Raw genomic sequence first — 23,134 nt, forward strand, 5'->3', positions numbered from 1 at the left:
ACCTAGAATAGGGCGTGATTCATAGCTGGTGCTCAATGTAAGTCTTAAATGAAGTTCATAATTAAACAAGAGAAGGCATGTGGCTCCCTGAAAACAATGTGGAGTTTGGTGTCTACAGGCCTAGAGTTTGGTCCCATCTTGGTCACTTGCATGCTGTGAAACCTTATGCAAGTTACATAACCTGCTGAACACCCATGTTCTCATTTAGTTCAGTGCACATTTTATGAGATATTTTGCTTTCAGCTGCAAGAGCTGTAAATCTACCTGAGTATGGCTTAAACAGGAAGGAGATGGAGGTCCTCCCCTACAGGCCAATGGACTCTAGCTCCGCCCTGTCACAGCTCTCCAGAGTTCTCTGTGTACCTCCAGACATCCCCTCCTCATTCTGAGAGCTGCCACCATTCCAAAACTCCCAAAGCAACAAGGGCCTAGAGTCAGTTCTCTCAAATCCCTGGCACTTGTCCTCAGGAAAAGACCCCGTGTGGCCTGTCAACAGCAGTACGAGAGGCAGACTGGGGCAAGAGAGAGGAGTCTGGCCCCAGGCCCATCCACTGATACAAGGCAGACACACAGCAGGAGAGTCCAGCTGCCAGCATCAAGAAAACGCAGGCAGGACAGGGACCCTCAAGGCCCAGCCATTGAGCAGGGGCAACCAAAGCAAGCAGTCAGTACAATGGCATCACAGCAAGGGACACAGAATGGCCAGAGTGTGGTGGTCTCAAGAGGGGACAAGCCCCAAGCTCGGGGAGGTCAGGAAGGAACTGACAGAAATAGGTCAGGGAGGACCAATGGAAGCTGGGGTTGAGGGAGGGGTAGGAGTCAATGTTCTGTTGGAGGGCTGAGAAGGCACGTGAATTGAGGAGACCAGCATTGTCCCATGTATTCATTCTTCATTGTCGGACGTGTGAAGATGGAGAGCACAGGCAGTGCAGACCGCCTGCACAGAAAACGACAGGCAGATGACAGAAAACAAGGAGAGGCTGAAGAGCAAGAGGCCAGGGTGAAGGTGAGGACAACCCGGGAAAATATGGGAAGACTGAGGGGTGAGTTATGGTGAGATGGCACCACCAGCGGGAACTGGAGTGTCGCCATCCGGGAATGACAGGTAAGTTGATGCACCTGCTGGTGATAACCATAAACGTGGGGAACAACAGCAGGGGTGCTGGTGGTGTGGGGGAGCCCTGGGAACAAATCTTCCCTGAGCTCCCCATTCATGAAGACAACTGTGGTAATGTGACTTGCACAGTGTGGCACGCACAAAGTACTGCATGAATGAGAGCAGAAAAGAATGAGCAGGACCTGTTATGTTTGAAGAGTGACTGTGTGACTCTGTAGCCTCAGAGGGAAGGGAAACTCGAACTGTTACTTATGTCAGCTGTGGGCCTACACAGCTCTTCACTAGTGCTCAGGGGGAGGAAAGAGCGCAGGACACCCCCTCCACAACCCCCAAGCTGAGTGATGTCAGCCCTATGGGTAAGGCCTAGTGGCTGGGGTAGGCACAGCTGTCTCTTACACAGGCAGCAGCTTACTGGACAGGGGACAGGAGGCACTCCTGGCAGGCCATTTAATCCTCCACGCCTCTGTCCACTCTTCTGTAACTGCTCTGCCATCAGCCGCCAGTTCAGCCTGCCCAGGGCACGAGTGGGGACAGGATATGGCATGGCTATCGGCACTGGCACATGTAGAGCACCAAACAAACAGGGGATCCTTCTTATCTGCTGTGTCCTCTCACCCACAGCACTTTCAGAGGGATCTTCCAAGGCCAATCACTTCCCACTGTGGGACGCTCCAGTGTGATGATGACATATGACACAAAATGAAGAACTTTTGCCCTTGGTGGACACTAATGAGCTGCCAGGAGCGCCCTGCTGAGAAAACCTGAGTGCTCAGTGTGGTGCGTACAGTCAGACTCCAGGCTTCCCTAGACTCCACTCAGTGCAGGAGAAGCTCAGGTGAGGTGCTGCCGCTCAGCTGGGAATAGCCACATGAGCCGGAAGGCTGTGAGCAGAGCTGACCCAGGCCTGCTGTCGCTGTCCCTTCTGCATGCCTCCTGGGGAGCACTACTGGCTGCCAGGCCAGTAGGTGCTGGGTGCAGGTTTAAAAGGGCCCTAGAAAACCTACTTCTTTGCCAGTCATTTCAGAACAAAACCAGTGCCCAGAAATTCCTGATGGAAGGATCACTCTCAGAGTGAGATGGTATCTTAAGCTTGCTTCTAATGAGGTTTGGGGGAACGATGGCAAAAAAAATATAGCTTCTTGTCAATGTTCTCATAAGGTCCCATACGTCTCATGAAAACCATGTCAGGTCTTCCTCTTTCTCCATTTAAAAAAAAAAAAATTTTATTTATTTATTTATTTATTTGAGAAAGAGACAGAAAGAGCACGAGCAGGGAGAGGAGCAGAGGGAGAGGAAGAAGTAGACTCCCCACTGATCAGGGAGCCTGATGTGGGGGTTGATCCCAGAAATCTGAGATCATGACCCAAGCCAAAGGCAGATGTTTAACCAACTGAACCACTCATGCCACCATCCTTTCTCCTTTTTGAACCTACAGTTGACAGAAGAGAGTAGCTCTTTCCTCAAAGGAACCATGGACATAAGCTAAATTTTTAATTTTAGTTCTTTAAAGTCTTTCTTTGCACTCAGGAAATAAATGATCCCTTAGACTATGATAACTAGTTTGCCACCTTTAGGATTCCAAGAAGTCAAAGGCAGATATTATGATTCTCAGATTGCTTCTGAGTGCTACAGAGGTGAAGTCAGCTGAAAGACAGCACACCCAAGACCATACCCAGGCACCAGCCAGGCTGGGAAGAGCACCAGGTCTCCCAACTCCTGGCCAAGACTTCAGTCAAGCTGCCTCCTTTGGAGCCAATGCTCCCAGGACAGAAGCTCACAGGTCCCGGACAGCAAACCTCGTCTCTGTTCTTGCTAGAGCAATGTTGGACTCACCCCCACAGCCCTGTCTTTGAGTTATTTTAATACTGGTTATTTCCTGCCAGCCTGTTCTGTCCCGCATATGAGCAAAATCTAATTAGAGAGTGAAGAAAATAACCAAAGAAAAACTCAAGCCCCATGAAGTCAGTTACTATGATTTTTATAGACCGTAGTGGAGATGGAAAAGTTCTGTTCCAACCAACCCCTTGCAAAGATTCCAAGAAAGTCTTATGGTGTAAGTCATAAAGATCAAATGTCTCCTCTGCAATTACTTTTTAAAATACCACAAGGTATTATTACTCTGAGGGTGCTGGCCTACACCTGTGGCCCTGCTGGGGTCAGGAGGCACAATGGGGCAATCACAGGATGTTGCAAAGGAAGGACATGCCCAGCCAGGCTCCCTTAGACTTAAGGGTGTGAGTTAAAGGACAAAGTGCCACAAACCAATCAGCCCCATCAATTCATTTCAATAGCTTTGGAACTTTCCAGAATGCTCACTGCCTTTCCTTAGTATCCGGCAACTCCCACCACCAGTAAAAACGCCCTAACTCTGTAAAGTCATTTAAACTGCCCTGTGTGGTCCTTCATTCACCCTGCAGAGAAACAAAACAAGTTGACACTAGATATATGCTTTGCTGAATAGCTAATAATTTCAAGGTAATGTGTAAGTGAAGCACTGTAGAATACAGAAATGTTCCAATCAGCAATGAACCTCCTGAGGATTAGGCTGAATTACTGAACTTGCCTGTGCCTCAGTGTGCTCTCCTAGACCACAGAAACTGGGAGGCAACCTTGCATCACTACCATGGAGATGCACCACCATGGTGATTGGAGCAGCCCGCTGCCCTTCTATAATGGACCAAAACACCTTCAGAAATGGATTCTTCAAAGAATGGCAGAGACCTACACTCACACGCTGGGCAAGGCTACTTCCACCTGCTGGTCCATCGCATATTGACTGGCCTTGCCTTCAGAACCAGGACATCTTTTGAGTTACTGGAAACCCCTGGGTCTACAGCCTTTTGCTTCTCCCTATTTTTCCCACTATTTATAGGCCACGGTAGCAGAGGATCTGAAGGGGAAAGAAGGGAAGGCAAATTCCAATCAGCAAATGATATGGGCAAAACTCTGAGAAGACAGAAGTGTGAATCCACTGTGGCATTTTAAACCATCTGTAAAAACCTACTTCTATAGATTATCTCTAATTGACGAGACCTTTTTTAAGAAACTGGAATTTGTATTTGGGCAATTTGTTTTATCAAACTGTAATCTGATATAATTTCATATTATATGATAATTCTGAAAGCTTCTTTAAAAAAGTCCTTTGTGTAATGGAAAACCTGACAGAACGTTCAGAGGATGCTTCCACATACACAGCAGTATCTGCCATTATGTCAACTGTCGTGTTATTTTTAAATCAACGGGCTGCTTAATAAAAACATTACGAAGCAAAGTGCACATATGGTACCTAATTTTCATACATTATTAACTCTGCTTGAGGTTTTTGTGGGAATTAAAAAAAAAAAAAAAAAGCAAGCAAGCAGGCATCTGTTCCCATCTGAAATCGTGCAAGCTAATTTTATTTTCGAATTCCCCATTGTTTAACAAAAACCCTCTTAGGCATGCAAAAATAACGGGGGGTTGAGGATGGGGGTGTTCAGTTGTCTTTCCTATTAATCTTACTTCACTAAGTCGCATCAGTGTATTCCCTCACCACGCAGGCACACACAGTGGGGCTTGTTTTAGGCCATCGTGGGATGTGCCAAGGGGTTCAAGGTCAGCTCAAGCATGAGTTTCTCTATCACTGCAGCTGCCCTCAGATCTCCAAGTTGGCCAACTATAGCAGATGCTACCAGGACTCTCTGTGTCCCTTGCCCAACGGTCACTGTAGTGTCAGAGGACAACCGCCTATAAGCCCATGCTTTTCCAGCTGCATCTGTCTGCCTGAGGATACCACCTGGCCAAAGGCAGGGGCTAGCCCCAAGTGCAGGGCAGGCCAGAGGTACTGGGAAGACAACACCTCCAGGAGTGAGTTCAGTCAACAAGTAATGAAAGTTGAGGGGTTTAAAACCCACCTTCATCACCCATCATTGTGCCAACTTTGAAATATTACTACACATTCCCCCAGAGGTCCCCAGGGATCGTCAACTCAGCCTTAGTAGCCTTTTCACTGCCCTGTCTCACTGTGCTTTCTGGAAGACCTCCAAAATTAACTGTCTCTATATAAATCCTCTTACTCTGGGAGGACCCAAACCAGAAACATTTTAAACTTGTCTAACTCAGCCACACTTTAATATGATAATTCACTATGTGTAACTTGTTACCTGGTCCTCTGCTAACCAGTATCCTGTGCTGGTTTACACACCTGGACACTGGAGGACAGTGGCAGTCACAGCAGCCCTAAGCAACACAGCAACGTGAAGGGACAACTGAGCAAGTCTGGAGTGTAATTCCACGACATTTCATTACATATGCTGATGCTCTGTACACTCATCACCCATCCACATGGCACACTCCATAATCTAGTAGCCAGGATTTTTATTACGTTGCACTCCACTCTCTAACTCTATTGGAGAACAAGGTGTCACTGCAGTTCTAACACCTCTCAACTCTTTATTCTGTCAGTGGCCTGGGCTTTTCCTTCAATGGGAGCTAATTTTAAGACTTCAAGAATTATGGGAAAGGAGTAACCATTCCTCTCCACTGAGCAAGAAGCAACGATGCACAGCACTTGGGGCCAGAGGCTGGTCTTCCGCCACTCCACACACCAAGTGAATGGCATCTTCTCTCCTCTGTGCCTATGTGCATTTATTGGTTTGTAGGCCATGAGCCTTTTGAAGGCAGAAAGAACAGGCAACTCTTTAGTCAACATCTACTTTAGACTGAAGTCAACATCTATCACGCTGCCGGCACATGTCTGGTTCATAATCATGAACTGTAGCAAAGTTTAAGGAGACACTAAAGCAATTTCAGTTTTGCCATTCCAGGGCATAATTGGTAACAGAAAACTGTTCACAAGCATTTCAAACTAATAGTATTCTTTAAATGATTCAAAATGTTTCTTCAATTTGCAAGTCTTTAAAAGGGGAAGTGGGACGTTTTCTCGGCCCCCCCCCCCCTTGGACTACATGTTGTACAAACGCCAATGGAGCAGATTTGGAACAGTGAAGAATTGCTGAACACAATAACAATCATCCAGAAAAAGAGGAAGATGGAGGACCCAGAGAAACAGTGGACATTCTCTGGAAGAGAAATCATGGGCAGGCTTAGGCAAGATGAGGGCTTGGCAGGCCAGGGAGCAAGACATCCAAAGGGAGAATGGCAAGGGCTCCAGAACTGGTTTGTCACAAAAAAGACCTCTGCAAGGGCTGTGTGGCAAACAGCAGTTTGGGAGCAGCAGGAATAAATACAGTACTTTCAGTACAATGTGAAGAAGAGAAAGACAAGTACATAATCTCAGAAAAGCAAAAGGCTGAATAAGATCAAAAAAAGAATCCGAAGATAAAATCTGAATCTGTAGTAACTAACAGTTACAGAGTTATGACAATGTAAACACTATTAATTCAATTAAAAACAATGATATCAAAAAATTAATCAATTAATAATAATATAATACTAGAAAGATGGATGGGGTGGGAGGTGAACAGGGCTAAGTAGCATGAGGTAATGCCAGAATTTAATATATCAAGAACAAGAAAAGTTTATTATTTAGGAATAGAGAAGAAAGTCCCCAAAGAAATAGCTTCAAATATGTTAACGGTGCTCATTTGTGTGGAACAGGACAGAGACAGGGAAAAACAGGCAAAGGAGTTGATTTTTCATTTTAAGCCTTTAGGTATTAGCTGATTTCAATTATGTACATAATTACTTTTTTTAATTTTTATTTATTTATGATAGTCACAGAGAGAGAGAGAGAGAGGCAGAGACACAGGCAGAGGGAGAAGCAGGCTCCATGCACCGGAAGCCCGATGTGGGATTCGATCCCGGGTCTCCAGGATCGCGCCCTGGGCCAAAGGCAGGCGCCAAACCGCTGCACCACCCAGGGATCCCCAATTATGTAATTATGTACATAATTACTTTAATAAATAATTTAAAATTTAAGAACGAAAACTCAAACAGTGGATATAGTTAACAACAGACCCAATACCATAAAAAAGTTAATAATTCAGAAAAATCATTTCATGTAATCCTTCCAATATCAAGAGGACAAGACTATAAGCAAAGGGAGCAGAAACTCAGAAGTCAACTGCAGGACAGAAATTGCAAAAGAAGAGCTCAGAGCAAATACAGCAAAAAGCAATAAGCAAAGACATCACCAGAGGACAACCTCTGGGCTACAGAAAGGCTTGAATATGTCCTGGAAGGACCAACCATCCAGGGAAATTTGAAAGAAATCCATAGAGGGCACCTGTCTTCTCTTCCTGCCACTAAATGCCATGAGAGAGCTGGGACATAGGAAAAACTAACAAACTGTGTGCTGGAGGAATGAAAGAATGACTGTGCAACAACAGACAGATGGGTGGACAAAGAGAAGGAAGAAAGCCAACCAAGTATCAGGATGACGCCTGCAGAGTCTGAGAGCAAAAGATGGTGACTCAAATATTCCATATCGACCAGGATGTCTGCAAACATGCAAGTATTCAGAAAGTATCACAGCCATTCCCATCCTTAAAAAAAAAAATAAATGCATAAATAAATTACTCAGCGAGCTGGAGCCTCTTGAGAGAGTAATAAAGGAAACTCTGTTAAGTAATGTGACCAATAAAATGTTATATAAGTTCCAAAACTAGCTAGTGAATAGAAAAAAGAAAATGCAAATGAGAAATTAATCAAATTTATTAAAATTCAAAAATCCAGATTTACAAGTATTTTTTAAAATGTGAAGAAATGCAGGGCACCTGGGTGGCTCAGTCAGTTAAGCATCTGACTCTTGATTTCGGCTCAGGTCATGATCTTAGGGTCGTGAGATCGAGCCCCACATCAGGCTTTGCACTCAGCATGGAGCCTGCTTGGGGTTCTCTCTCTCCCTTACCCTCAGCCCCTCTCCCTCTCTCTCAAATAAATAAACAAACAAATAAATAAATAGAAAAAATGCAGATATTTAATACACTTATGAAAAGAGTCCAACTTCACTAGCAATTGATAAAATAAAAAAATAAGTTACAATATATGATTATTCATCAAGTTGCCAAGGATTAAAGAATGATAATAATCAGCCTTTGCAAAGGTTTGAAGAAAGGAACATTATATATTATCAGTGGAGAGTGTACATTTGAGCCTTGGGGGTCCAACTTGGCAATGCCCATTTCAAAGCATACAGTATGACTCAGCAATTCCACCTATTTTAATTATTTTGTGGAAAACAAGTGGCTTAGTACACAGATACATGCATGAGGATATTCACTGCACTCATTTTTATAATAATAAAAACTGTGAAGAAACTTTAAAGTCCACCAAAAAAGGGATTCTTCAAATAAATGATTCACCTGATTTGAGGTGTTGCTATGAAAAGCCTATGACTGCAGTAATCAAAAACTAGAATTCCCATTTCTTCATCATTAAACAAGAAAGCCAGGGGTGCCTAGGTGACTCAGTTGGTTAAGTGTCTGGCTCTTAATCTCAGGTCAGGTCTTTTTTTTTTTTTAAGATTTTATTTATTTATTCATGACAGACACACAGAGAGAGAGAAAGAGAGGCAGAGACACAGGCAGAGGAAGAAGCAGGCTCCACGCAAGGAGCCCGACATGGGACTCGATCCCGGGACTCCAGGATCTGACCCTGGGCTGAAGGCGGCACTAAACCACTGAGCCATCCAGGCTGCCCTCAGCTCAGGTCTTAATGTCCAGGTCGTGAGTTCAAGACCTGTGTTGGGCTCCACACTGGGTGCTAGGTATGGAGCCTACTTAAAAAATGAGAAAGAAAAGAAAGAAAAAAGAAAAGAAAAGAAAAGAAAAGAAGAAAAGAAAAGAAAAGAAAAGAAAAGAAAAGAAAAGAAAAGAAAAGAAAAGAAAAGAAAAGAGAGAAAGCCACTACTGCTTCGTGACAGGCATGTGCTTGAAGCCGTTTTCAGCAGAACAGGGCTGACCGACAGGATACAGCATAGTGTCGTTGCTGGGCGGGTGAGGTGGGGAACAGGAAGGCCCCTGGGTATGGCACATGCTCTATTTGTAAGCTAGGAGGCAGATCCTTGGGTGTTCATCTCAACATTATGCTCTTTACATGTCTGCGTATTATGTACATCCTCTTCCAGCTATCAAATATTGTGTAATAACATTTTTTAAAAACACAAGAGTGATGACACTTCATCTTTAGTCATTGCTTGTCCAAACAATTCCAACAACCTAACTTGCCCCCAAAGAGAATATCTAAAGAAGTAAAAACTCTTGATCACAAACTTGTAATTCTCAAGTCCACAGCCTGTAAGAGAAAAGGAAGTTCTCTCAATAGTATTTCAACACTGCCAAGGATTTGATTGAAACTTAGGCTCTGAATGCCCCTGTGGCATGGCTGAGCCTCCTTAGTCTCTGGGTCCACATGCAGGTAACCCACCGGAGGCTAGAACTGTAGCACGCAAACTTTCTTTGAAATCTGACGTTTGTGGGATGCCTGAACATCTACCTTTGGCTCAGGTTGTGATCTCAGGGTCCTGGAATCGAGTCCCACATCAGGTTCTCTGTGGGGACCCTGCTTCTCCCTCTGCCTATGTCTCTGTCTCTCTCATGAATAAATAAAATCTTAAAAAAAAAAAAGAAATCTGACATTTGCTATCATTACCATTTACTTCTAAAAAGAATGTTAGCCAAGCACCACATAACTCTTGTGAATGCCATTTATGTGGGAGAAAACGTATTTGTAAAACCACCAGCTATAGTTTAGTACAAACAAAAGCTACTCCACCCCACTCTAAGATAAATTTGTAATTAGCCACAACTCATTTTTCAAGATGCTATCAGGAGTATCACCTCCCAGAGGAAGTTTGCTAACAATGAAATCAGAATAGAAGCATCACTCACACAGCCATTCTACTCTTTTGATCCCCTGCTCAAAATACACATATTACTAGGCAGATCCAGGAAATCGTACAGGAGCTTCTCCTAACAAATCAGCCCCACTCTACGCTATGAGGAAGACCTATCACATCCCAAATGGATGTCAAGTGTCTTATGCCAATAAGGTCCTCAAAAGACTTGACAACTTTTGGTTACTCTATTTCCCTCTACTTTCCAGTTTCCCACAACCAGACCCCAAAAGAGAGAGCCTGAACAGCAACAACCTGTGTGGAACTGGGGCTGGCCCCCAATGCTCCAAGATGTTCCAACCATTTTCTGGGAGGTGGCTGAAAAAACAGACTCTTTGGTCTCACCCAGATGTGCAGATCAGAGTCTGTGTTGAAACAGACCCCCAGGGGGTTCACGTGTACCTTCACTTTGAGACACACTGGCTAAAGAGCTTATCTTAAACTGAGGATACAGATGGAGCATCATATTCTTTTTGTTGTTGTTGTTTAAGATTTTATTTATTTATTCATGAGAGAAGTAGAGACATAGGCAGAGGGAGAAGCAGGCTCCCCATACAGAGCCTGATGCGGGACTCAATCCCAGGACCCTGGGATCACAACCTAAGCCAAAGGCAGACACTCAACCACTGACCCACCCAGGTGCCCTGAGGGAGCACTATTTTCAATTAGACTGCTGTGAGCCACTTTGAAGAAGGGCCAGTGGACTTTGCGGGGAGAGAAAGCAACTCCCATCCCCCCGCCAGGCCCTGCTGCTGCCTCTGACCAAAACTCACCCCACTGTGATTGCTTTCAATCTTCCACACTCCAGAGGACACTTTTAGCCAGTTTATCCCACCAGCCTTGAGGATAAGTGGTTGCTACTATCCAGCAAGTGGTCTATACCAGACAGGAAGGTGGGGGGCCGGGCAGGAAGGGCTCACTAGACTCAGAGTTGATGGAGGGGCCATATCCAAACCCCTCCAGGCCTCTCTCCATCACCTCAACACATACAAACACATGCTGTTTAAGCTCTGGCCTTCTTCCCTGTAGCCCTTTGTCTCATGCAAGAATCTCTTCTCTATGGTATAAACAAGCCCCCCTTCTACAGTAGCCTCCCCTCTGCCTTACCCTAGGCCACCTGTCCCATGTGGACACCACTCCTCTGAAGGCCTTCCAAGGCAGAACTTCCCCTTCCCCTCCTGCTCACTACCCACTAGGAAGCCTGCCTCCTCCTGCTTCCCTCTCTCCCTAACCATATCCACTCTATCCCAAGAAAGTGCCCTGGAGTTTATAAACTAGGGCCACTCCACCTTCTACTCCTTATCCTCTGACCTCCAGACAGCACTCCTCACAGTCTCTGGCCCAGGCCTCACTGTCACCCTGGGCAACACTATTTCTTTCTTCTTCTTTTTTTTTTTTTTCTTTTTAAGTAAGTTCCATGTCCAGGGTAGAGCCCAAAGTGGGGCCCAAACCCATGACCCTGAGACCAAGACCTGAACCAAGATCAAGAGTCAGATGCCTAATCAGACAGAGCTACCCACGTGCCCCTGGGCAATACTATTTCTAATCAAGGTCCACCCAGCTTCCCTACCTTGCAGTTCCCGGGCCTCCTTACTCCAGCACTTACTCCCCACCTGGAACTCTAACCTTCGGAAGAGTAAAACTCTCAGCTGTCAGCACGTAGGCTCTGGTTCTCCTAAACTCCACATTTCATCTTTCCCAGCTCCCGGCCTCTGACTCCTGGCCTCCTCCTCCTCCAGCAAGCCACACTGCCCATGGGACATTCCTCTTTGACCAATATAACCAACTTTTCTAACTTCTCAAAAAGCAACTTCCCTCACCCCACCAGCTCTGTAGAAGGGGGATGCTGAGGGCAAAGGATTCTAGGCCTCCACAACATTGTCAAGGGTAGTTCCATAATCTGTGTTATATACTCCAGTTCTGCATGGGATTTTAGCTAAAACCCAAGATTCCACATTTAAAGAAGTGTGAAAAGGACTTACTTACAGAGACTTCTGTAACTACCTAACTGCTCCCTGGCTCATCTTGTCCCCTTCAAATCTATCCTGTACTCAGCCAGAGATGCAGTCAAAATGCCAATTCGATGGCCTGTAAATAGCACTCCTTAGCATTATCCATGATACCCAACACAAATGTCCATCACCTGATGAGTGGATAAATAAAATGTGCCATACAAGGGAGTCATACAATGGAGTAATAGAAATAAAAGAATAGAACTAGTGATACATCTTATGATGTGGATGAACACTGAAAACATTATGCTAAGTGAAAAAAACCCAGGCACCAAAGGCCATATATTGCATGATTCCATTTACATGAAATTTCTAGGGCAGGCAAATCTGAAGATGCAGAAAATAAATAAAACACACTGCTGTCTAGGCTGGAGATGGGGAGAATGGGAAGCAACAGCTAAAGAGCTTTGGGCTTTTCTGTGGTGATAGGAGTGTTCTAAAATCCTTTGTAGGGATGGCTGCACAACTCTGAAGATAGTAAAAGTCACTAAATTCTACACTTTGAGTGAGTGAACTGTATGTGAATAATATCTCAGTAAAATTGTTGAAAAAATAAAGTCACTCCCCATTTAGAAGCCTTCCAGGGAGGAGCTCCATTTCCAAAGAACCAGGTCAATGCTCTTCAGTGTATTACAGAAAGTTCTCCATGAACTGGCTTCAAATTGCTTTGTTTCCCACTTCCCCTCCCCTTGCCTTTCATGCTCTAGGATGTCGAAACTCTCCCCAACCCTACTCCATCACCCTGTTTTCTGCCCAGGCCTAAGTGCATGCCTAGACTTTATGTCACCTTACTCCTAATCATCTTCAGAGACTCAGCTTCAGCATTCTAGTCTTTTCTGGGAGCTGGACTGATTGCCCCATTCAGGTCTCCATAGTAGTCCTGCCCCTCATCCCCCAGAAGCTTGGGAAGCATCCAGTCTGGCCTGCAGCTCTAGAGCTCACAGTTACCTTGAATCAGGCCTATAAGCATGAAGTCCAGCATGGGGCCCAATACTAGCATCTTGGCACATCCCATCTAGGAAGGTACACGCCATCCCTTCACCAATTCCCCACTGCCATGGGCCCTAGCACACAGAAACCCACACACCTTCCTCACCAGCTCTCAACTCACAAGGCCAACAGGCTCCTAGAATACAAAGATCGTAATCCTCCAAATTTAGTCTCCAACATTTCTCTTCTCTGGAAAAGATAAAGTCACTCCCAAGTCACTTCTCCCCATCTCTCCACTGGCAATTAATATCTTAAGAAAATACTGTGTCCCCATCTCCTCAGCCTGGACTGGGAGCAAAAGTACAACAAATGGCAATAAATCAAACCAAAGCCCCGTGACTAATCTGGATCTTCCTCAGCAGACAAAGGAGCAACACTCTCTACTGAGACAATCTTCCTGAAAAGAGGAGTAGAATTCCCAATCACCCAAAAGGGCGTCCCTCAGAAACATCTCTAAGATGTCATTCTCGTCATGTCCATGCACAAGATATCTAAATTTTGGTGCCAGCAGCTGACATTTACACTGATGATTAACTGTCTGAATTATGTCAGTACTCTGTAAGAAAAAAACCTGGATTGACAACTGCCCCCCATCATTGCTCTATTTATTGTGCAAGATCACTTATACAGTGCAATTTCATGATAAGAATTAATATAAATATGGGGCTTACAGACAGACAAATAAATTGCACAATTTTCAATTAATGCATCAAGACCAGGGACATTTCTGGACAAATAGATGAAGCATGAGTTTGATGAAACTGGAAAAGGAAATGCCTCCACTGTCACTAGGAAGGTCAGGCCAGCGAGAGAAATGTATAAATTTCAGGTTCCATCAGTTACTCACAGACCAGCTATGCCAGACCTGCCCCACACCACACCCATAAATTCAGAAACATCCCTGAACAAGTGAGCTTCAGGACAATCCAATGTTTTGGCACCAACTGATCTCTTCCACGAAGACAAAACTATCCAGATGGAGGGAGCAGTGCACAAAGATGCCAGTTCTCTAGAAGCAACCATAGCACCCATCTGCCTGGAAAGAGCCCAAGAGTAGAGCAGAAGGTTTTCAGCACTCCTCAACATCTGCCTCTGACCACCCAGGAAGGCCTGTCTGAATTCCAAGGGATAAACACCACACCAGATACAGAGCAAGATGTGGGAATGAGAGAAAGTGCTGACCGTGCCTTGGGGATTTCTTGCTAGACATCCACTGAAGCACAGTTATAACTGAGGGCCAACTCTGAGAAGATGCTGATGTAGTACAATGATGATACTGACCTCTGTTATCCAGAGAGAGATGTGAGGCAACTGAAAACAGACTGTGACTAGGAGTCAAGGTCTAATGGTGAGCCAACCTGGAAGCACCTCGGAGAGTTCAAAGTGAGACTGTCATGGCATCTTACTCAAGAGGACTACAGCATTTTACAGAAAATGTCATCAAAAAGTGGCTCCTGGGGGTTCCTTGATGGCTCAACCAGTTAAGCATTTGACTCTTGCTTTAGACTCAAATCAAGCCCTCACAGGTCTGAGATCAGGTCATGCCCCCACATCCAGCTCCATGCTCAGCAAGAAATCTACTTGGGATTCTTTCTCTCCTTCTCCCTCTGCCCTTCCTCCCACTTGTGTGCTTCTTCTAGTGTGCATGCTCTTCTCTCTCTAAAATAAGTAAATAAAACTTAAAACAAAACAAAACGGTGGCTCCTGCCAACGTACAAGGCACTCATCAGATAAGAGATTAGATCCAACAGAACTGGGCCCAACAGAACCAGACCTGACAGAAACAAATTATGTCAAACTTCTAACTTCACAATAGAGGCTAAGGAATAGCTTCATAACAATTTTCTCATAAAAATATAAATCCATTTAAGGGCATCCTGGTGGCTCAGTCAGTTAGGCATCCAACTCTTGGTTTCAGCTCAGGTTGTGATCTCAGGGTTGTAAGATCAAGTACCACAGCAGGCTGCATGCTCAGTGATGAGCTTCCCTCGGCTTCTCTTCCTCGCCCTCTGCCCCTCCCCCACCTCTTGCTCTTTCATGCACACTCTCTCTCTAAAAAGAAATTAAATCTCTAAAAATTTTTTAAAAATATAAATCCATTTAACATCCATTCCACTACTGAAAGAAACAAGGGAGAATGCTAGTTCAAGTTCTATTATTTAAGGACCAGCTTGCTCTGGAAGGGCTGACAACAGGTCCCTGACAGCTGACAGAGTTCCTTCCTTGGAAATCTTACACAAAAATGAAATAGATCCCCATTTACCTGAAACTAAAATAATATTTGCAAATACTTTAAATCTTGCCAGAGGAGGGAGTGCTCTTCTTTTTTGGACAATTTGGAGAAAAATGAAAAAATATATATAATTTAGTGCCCATTACAGATCCCAAATCACATTCTAGGTTAGAAACCTAATACATAAACTATGACAGAGTTGTAGGGCCATATTCATATTATTGTTTGTCCTGATAATAATAAAATATTTACCAATGTAATTCTGAAATCTAATTATCACTGACTATGAGCCAATTTATTTAAAGCAGTCAGCAATTATAGTAAAAGAACTGAGGTTTCTGGACATGGAATTCTCAAATAAGGCTGAGGACAAATTGCAGACAAAACAAAAAAGCTCAGGGAATAAGTCTTGGACCACCACCTCTACTTGTCTCCTAGGTTTTTCTTTTCTGTGTACTTGCAAGCCTACATGCTCACTCTTTTTAGGGCCATGATTTTTACGACAGATTCCTAAACACCCAAGGCTTCCTGGACTGAAACATGGTTTGCTATCTGGTGCCTGAATTTTGATCTACCTAAATGCAGACCAGTGTTTCCACATGTCCCCAGCTGATGCAGACCTGAAGCTGGGAAGAGGCAGTAAGAGTCAGGTGAAGGAAGAGGAACATCTCATTCCAAACACGATCATTTTTTAAATTTGCATGGCATTTCCCCCATAAATATTCCAGTGTGAGGGCCTCTTGGAGAAAGGAGAGGAAGCTTTTCTCCCACATACTCCAGGTTCCACATCTCTAAATGGGAGCCATCTGGATGAAGTCAACATGATTGAAGCTGGACTATACCCTACATGCCCCTTGGCTGAGCTGAAAGTGTCCAGAAAGAAGCCAAAGCATGTACCACCTGCCTAACTCTCCCTCCTCCTCTTTCCTTAGCTTTTCCCTAAGAAAAGGGATTCTGTACCAAATTCCAGGCTATTGCTGGGATCCAGTTTGCTAGCAAGAAGAGTCACTTGGCATTAAAAAGTCACACGCATGGGGCCTCTGTCTTTTCCACTTCCGTTATCTATGTAGTGTGTGGGTGCCCAACGCAAGTCTTCCCCATGACAACATAAGCCACTCATCAACCTAAGTCAACATGTGTAGACTCTGAACTTCAAAGCCTGATGCCAGCCTTCAGTAGTTATTGTTTTAACCTGTGCTAACACGGATATATTCAACTTCCCATGAACATCTACAACCACTGTCTTAATCACTTCCCTACTTTGTTACTCACTGCTGCCAGCTTGTCCTTGTTTATGGGATTCTCCATGCTATATGTAAAATTGGCATTTATACTCTGATGTAACTTAAATGTTTGTGATACAGAGCTCATACAAAAACAGTAAAATAAGAAAACTCTGTTTATTAAGCAAGAAAGCACATCACTCTTCTGTTGAACAGAAACTCACACACCATTTCTTGAACTAGGACATTGCGCTCAGAGTCACCACTCCTAACATACCTTTTTTTTTTAATTTTTTTTTATTGGAGTTCAATTTGCCAACATTTAGCATAACACCCAGTGCTCATCCCGCCAAGTGCCACCCTCAGTGCCCAGTCACCCAGTCACCCCAACTCCCAGCCTGTGTGGAGGTTCCTCAAAGAGTTAAAAATAGATCCACTCTTAACATACCTTGATGGGAGGTGCTCTCTTTTCCTGCCCACCCACTCTGCCCCTATTCTTCCCTGCTGACAGAATTCCTACTGAGTGCACCCTTGACCAGCCAGATCCCTCAGAGGCCATACGTCAAGCCACCATGGCCTATGCACCCCATACATCTTGCCAGGTATTGACTGAGACAAAAGTATGCAACAGAATTCTGGCCAAAAATGTAAGGAAAAGTTTGCTAGAGGCTTCAGGGAAGGTCTTAAAAAGGGACATGAGATGGAGACGGCCCTTCTGCCTCAGGTCACTGCCGTCTGTGTGTATGCAACACCTGGAAATACACTTAGAAAGGTAAATAAAGACAATGCACTTAGAAAGGTAAATGGAAAATGGAAAAAACCTGGACCTGGAGGACATTACTTGCACCACTGTATTAATGAAGCCTAAGGCTCTAAATACTTTATTTTGTGATATATGTCCCTATTATTTAAGTCATTTTAAAATATTTTTAGACCTATAACCAAAATATACAAACTCACAGAACCATTAAATGTAGGAAGCAACAGGTTAAACATTTTTTACTCTACAAAAGAACTGGCACAAACATGCATATGATATGTGTGAATTCACCTGTAACAGTCTCTGGTGTTATTTTTTTTTTTTAATTTTTATTTACTTATGATAGGCACACAGTGAGAGAGAGAGGCAGAGACACAGGCAGAGGGAGAAGCAGGCTCCATGCACCGGGAGCCCGACATGGGATTCGATCCCGAATCTTCAGGATCGCGCCCTGGGCCAAAGGCAGGCGCCAAACCGCTGCGCCACCCAGGGATCCCAGTCTCTGGTGTTATTAAATAATTCACAGTCTTTATTATAACTGCACCTTTACTGTGTACATTATACATTTACACATGCATATTACCCCGTTGAAGCACATACACAAAACCAAGTATACTGCAATGTGAAAGCCAAACCATGCGCCAAATATCAGAGCTGACTGCAGAAAATAGTATGTTTGGAATACGATGATCCTTTTTTCTTGTGATCAGCCTGGCAATAGGCTCTACGCCACAAATTAAAATTTTGGAAACACCAAATTCTTTAGAACATGCCTGCTTTGGTGAATGCCTTAGATAAGCAGTGTAGGTGAAGCTGGCTAAATTTTCCAAGATAAAACTATTATTATCACTAGTCTGTGTCTTACTATATAGCAAAGTAGCACTCTTCTTGTCCCCTCCAGAACTTCCCATGGCCAGGGACATCTGCCAGTGTCCGGAGATCTATTTTCTTGTCACAAATGGGTGAAGGAACTGCTGGCACCTAGTGCGCAGAGGCCAGGGATGCTGCTAAACATCCTGCAATGCACAGAACAACCTCCAACAATAAATAATGATCTGGCCTGAAATGGCAATGGTGTCATGATTAAGAAGACCCAGTCTAAAGCGATGTGACTCCTTCCACAAATTAGACACACAAAAACCTGATTTCGTTAACTTAATAATTAAATCTCCAGCATTTATTTTATGTTGTTTCTGTGTTTTAGGCTTACAGAAAAATAGACAGGATTTTCAGATTTCGAGGGAACCTGGCATTCAAACTTCAGGCAGGCTTGAAATCTACTCTATCTGAATGATGATTTGCAAAGCACCAATCTGCCATTTACCCAGCAATTCTATACTTGTTCCTTGAAAGCATACTTTGCAGACACACCAGGTCCACCTACCTGTATGATGTCTCTTATTCTGCTCTCAACAGTGTAGCCTTCAGATTGTGCCGATGAGGAATGAGTATGGTCCCCAATGATACAGCTGGACTGTTCACATAAGTTACAAAATTCATGCAGATGGTGAATGAGTCAATAAAACTACACTTCATCTAGGCCAGATAAATCCAACATAAAACTCTAAGTTGCTAATCAGGCATACACTCAAGGAAAGTTATCAAATATGTGGATATCTTAAATGCACATGTAAAATCTTTCCTATCCCACCTACATAACCATCATAGTCATCTTTACTTAAAATGCATGTGCCCAATTCCATAGGCCATGCTGCACCTGACTATGCCATCTCTGTGCCTTTCCACCACTGGATTCTAACCAAATGACACAGGTATGTTAGGATTCCAAGGGATGCAGAGTTACCAGGATTGAGCAGGCTGGTCAAGGCCTACCTCTAGGGGACCCCATTCTCACAGATTATGGTGCAAATGCATCCAGTAGAAATGTAAGAACACAAGACTGTACCAAAGGAAAGGGCACAGGGAGACAAGAGAGGGAATCTGAATGAGGTCTGTATGGGACAACATGCGCATTTAAGAATGGGTGGCCAGCGCAGACTTGTTGTCATCTGGAGCCTGGTTAACAGATGGAGGTCAGATGAAAACAATGCCAAGATCCTCATGGAGCCCTAGTATGGCTCCAACCCAATTCTAGAGACCTACCTGAAGAGAATGGTGTCTCCTTATCTCCCATGATGCACAGATGCTGATATGACCACTTTTCCCTCTTTTAGGACAGAGCTCAGGGCTGGAGCTAAAGAAGAACCATCACTGCCTGCCTGGCCCCTGCAGCTTCCCATCTGTCTCTACCACCACCCCAAATGACCTTCACAGTCTGCAGAATGTTTTTAAACTCAAAAGAAACCAAGAATGGCTTTGAAAGTGGGAGCAAAAAACACTTCCCACAAAAAACCATCAGGCCCAGATGGTTTTACAGACACATTTTACCAATATCTAAGGAACAGATCATTCTAATCAGATACATGCTTCCAAAGTAACATAGAAGAGAGAAAGAACACACCCAACTCATTAATTCTAAGATAATATTAACTTGATTACAAACCAGATAATAATAAAACAAAAAAAGGGGGGGGGGAATGATAAGCCAAGCTCACTCATCAACATAGACAGAAAAGCCCTACACAGTGGTGTCTAGGTGGCTCAGTTGGTTAAGTGTCCAACTCTTGATCTCAGTTTAGATCTTGATCTCAGGGTCATGAGTTCAAGCTCTGTGTTGGACTTCACGCTGGGCATGGAACCTACTTAAAAAATAAATAAACCAGATAAAAAATTTTAAAAAGAAAAGCCCTACACAAAATATTAACAAATCAAATATTACCAAAATTATGATATATCATGACCAAAGGTGACTTCTGTCAAGAAATGCAAGGATATTTTAACACTAGGAAATTAGTCTACTTCACTACACTAACAGGTTCAATGGGGGAGGACCCATGTGGCTGCCTCAGACTGATGAACATTGTTTGATAAAATTCAACATTCACATATGTTAAGAAAATGGGAAAAGGCCTTCCTTAAACCCGATAAAGATTATTTATTAAAACAAAACAAACCAACCCAAAGCAATCACCACCTCAATGGCAAAACAAGAGAAGCATTCTCTTTAAAATTAGGAAAAGACAAGGGAGTTTGCTCTCATCATTTCTGTTCAACATCATACTGAAATATTAAGTAGTACAGTAAGAAAAGTAAATAAAAAGCAGAGAGATTATAATTCCAGAAGTAAAAAACTGTCATTATTTTCAGCTGATAGGACTATCTATATGGAAAACCCAAAACAATCTACAGTCTAGAGATTATGAACTATTATAAAGTTTAACAAGGTTGTTGGATATAATATCTCAATTAATTATACATGTCCTTAGAAACCAAAGCCAGACCAGGAAACAATTAAATTATACTTAACAGGTAAATTTAAAAAAAATTATTTATTTATTCATGAGAGACAGAGAGGCTGAGAGATAAGCAGAAAGAGAAGCGGCTACATGCAGGGAGCCTGATGGGGACTCGATCCCAGAATCCCGGGATCATGACCTGAGCTGAAGGCAGATGCTCAACCACTGAGCCATCCAGGCATCCCCATGTAAATACTTTTAAAAATAACCAGTTGGGAGTAAAACTGAGAATCTGCTGATAAAACACCAGAAATACAACAAGGATGAAGAGAAAAGATTAAAACAGAATAAACTAAACACGTATTTCCTGAAAATCCTAAGTAATTCAGACGGCAAGTTTATCTTATTTCTCAAAGGAAAGAGCCTGCTTAAAAGATTCTCTGTAGGTAGGTACAGATGAGGTGATCTGGCTTCAGAATGTCTTACGTGTGAATTGCATTTGTCTTGTTAAGAAATGTTAACAATGTAACAATGGCAAAAAAACCTATTGGTCATTTTTCTTCCTGCTAAGCCATACAGAAATGATTGCCAGTATAACCTGAGTCTCACACATAATCTACTGGATCCAACACTTTACAAACCAGACAGGGTCTCCACGCAAATCAGAGAAGGCTACAATGTTATTTACACTTTGGTGTTATTACACTTTGAGGTCCAAGCTCTAAGGAAAAAATGGCCTGTTTGTTCCACATGATACCTTTAAAAAGCTGCACCACAGAGTGCAGCGTTTCAGCCTTTGCATGGAGTTAAGAATGGTTCTATTCTGATCAACAGTGATAAGACCAGATTCCTTAGGAATCAGAATTCAGAACATCAAGATTGTGACTTCATAAAATGTCCCAGTCTCTGACAAAATAGTTTGACAAAATGATTTTAAATACTTTGCTACATTTTTACATAAAAAATATATGTCTAAGTCACAGCAAGTGCCAGGGGTTGGAATACTGGCACCTCTGTTATGACAGGAGGGATGCCTTCAGCAGGGAGATAGCAGTTTTCCCTGTTCCTCACATGTGCCCCTCAGAGGCTTGAGTCCTGGTACAACCCTCAGCCTCTGGCAGCTTGTTTTGGAAAAACAACTTAACTCATAAGATGCTATGCTCTGGTAACCACCTAACACCTGTTCTCACAACCCCCATCCCAATAATATTAGATACATCTAATGTGACATTCTAGGACACCCATTTCATGCAAGTGTTCCAGCCACTGTAGCTGACAGGAGATTTTTAGCAACAAATCCCTCAGAAACCACCTTTTAAGGAATCATCAGAGAAACTGGTCTAGGATGTGTCTTTAGAGGCACCCTGCCTGGGGCACTGTTAGGGCAGCAAGACATACACAGATATTGAAAATATTCATATATGCAGAAAGTTACACAAAAAATACAAAACAGAGGACATGCTCCCTGAGGAAGGACAAAGGCCAGTAGCTTTTTGCCATGAGGCCTCTCATGGCAGAGGAGGAGTCAAGTCATGCATCTGGTCTGGCCCCCAGCCAAGACAGAGCCCCCACCACTATCCTGCCTTACTCTGGGTTCCTATGTGGGCCAAAGGGAACTTACAAGAAGTTTTCCTTAACTTGGAGAGGGCTAGCTAACAAGCTGGTATCTTTCCTCTTCAATCTCTTTTTCAAAATTTTCTGATTTTACATGTGATGTTATTTTAGACTGAGCCATATAAAACTGTAATATTGGTAAAAAAAAAAATATGGTCAAAGAGCAAAAAGTTCATATGGTTCAACCTAATATAATCTATGCAGCATATATTATTGCAAAGTATACACTATCAAAATTTTATATTAGAGATAATAGAAATATAATATTGCATCAATTTTTCGTACAAAGGTAGTTCTTTGTTGTCTATTTATAATTTTGAAAAATGTAAGCTTCATTCCACTAATGAATAAGCATGGATTTCCAATTTTTCATCCAAAATAAATCTCTTTATTAAACTAATGTTACCTGAAACTTCAAAGCTCACTGAATATTTTTAAATAAATAAAGATCTAGTCAGAGAAAGTGATAAAGACTGGTTACGAAAACCTAACTCTAATCTTAAATTGAATCCCTTGTTGCTTCTTTCCATTTGGTTTTCTTTGGCTGTTTTCTCGAGAGGCTTATAAACAAGTTCCCTAGAAACCCAGACAGTTTTCTCCTATATTCTTCTAGCTTTTTTCACCTTCTAAATCTTTAATCCTGGACTATGAAGTACAATATTTTTTTCCAGTTTAAAGGAGAATGGCACACTAATTTCTCCCCTTCCATTGGCACCCCTCTGTAGAGGAAGTTTTGAATAAACACAGAGTAGCTAGTTAAGTAAAAGGTCTAGCTGATTACATTCAGCTTAAACTCTAAATTTTCTAAGGGCTAGTCGGAAAGAGTAAAGTAACAGGAACTCTTATAATCACAAATCCAAAAGGAGATAAACTGGTTTCATGACAAAAAATAAACTATTCTTTCACCTAAATCAAAATTTATAAAATCATAGCCTGTTACGGTAGTTTGGAAAGAACGAAAATCTCCTTTCAGAATAAAGCAAGCCCCAATGTCTCTGACAGGTTAGGTCTACTCCTTCTATGAGTCAAAAAGCAGACCTTGGATGAGTCTGT

The 23,134-nt window shown here is 43.0% G+C and overlaps 1 protein-coding gene across 5 annotated transcripts in view; it reads right to left on the bottom strand.

Moving 5' to 3' along the window:
* The window catches only part of DTD1 (D-aminoacyl-tRNA deacylase 1), a 184,263-nt gene that overhangs the window by 21,002 nt on the left and 140,127 nt on the right, over positions 1-23,134 (bottom strand). The window contains exon 5 of one of the 5 annotated variants that reach the window (XM_072799871.1): positions 18,556-18,645. The exons of the other annotated variants lie outside the window; for them this stretch is intronic. Coding sequence (XP_072655972.1) covers positions 18,556-18,645 — 90 coding nt within the window. The remainder of the gene's footprint in view (positions 1-18,555; positions 18,646-23,134) is intronic. 5 annotated transcript variants of the gene reach the window in all.

This window comes from Canis lupus, chromosome 26 (genome assembly GCF_048164855.1).
Source record: "Canis lupus baileyi chromosome 26, mCanLup2.hap1, whole genome shotgun sequence".
Classification (NCBI taxonomy): domain Eukaryota; kingdom Metazoa; phylum Chordata; class Mammalia; order Carnivora; family Canidae; genus Canis; species Canis lupus.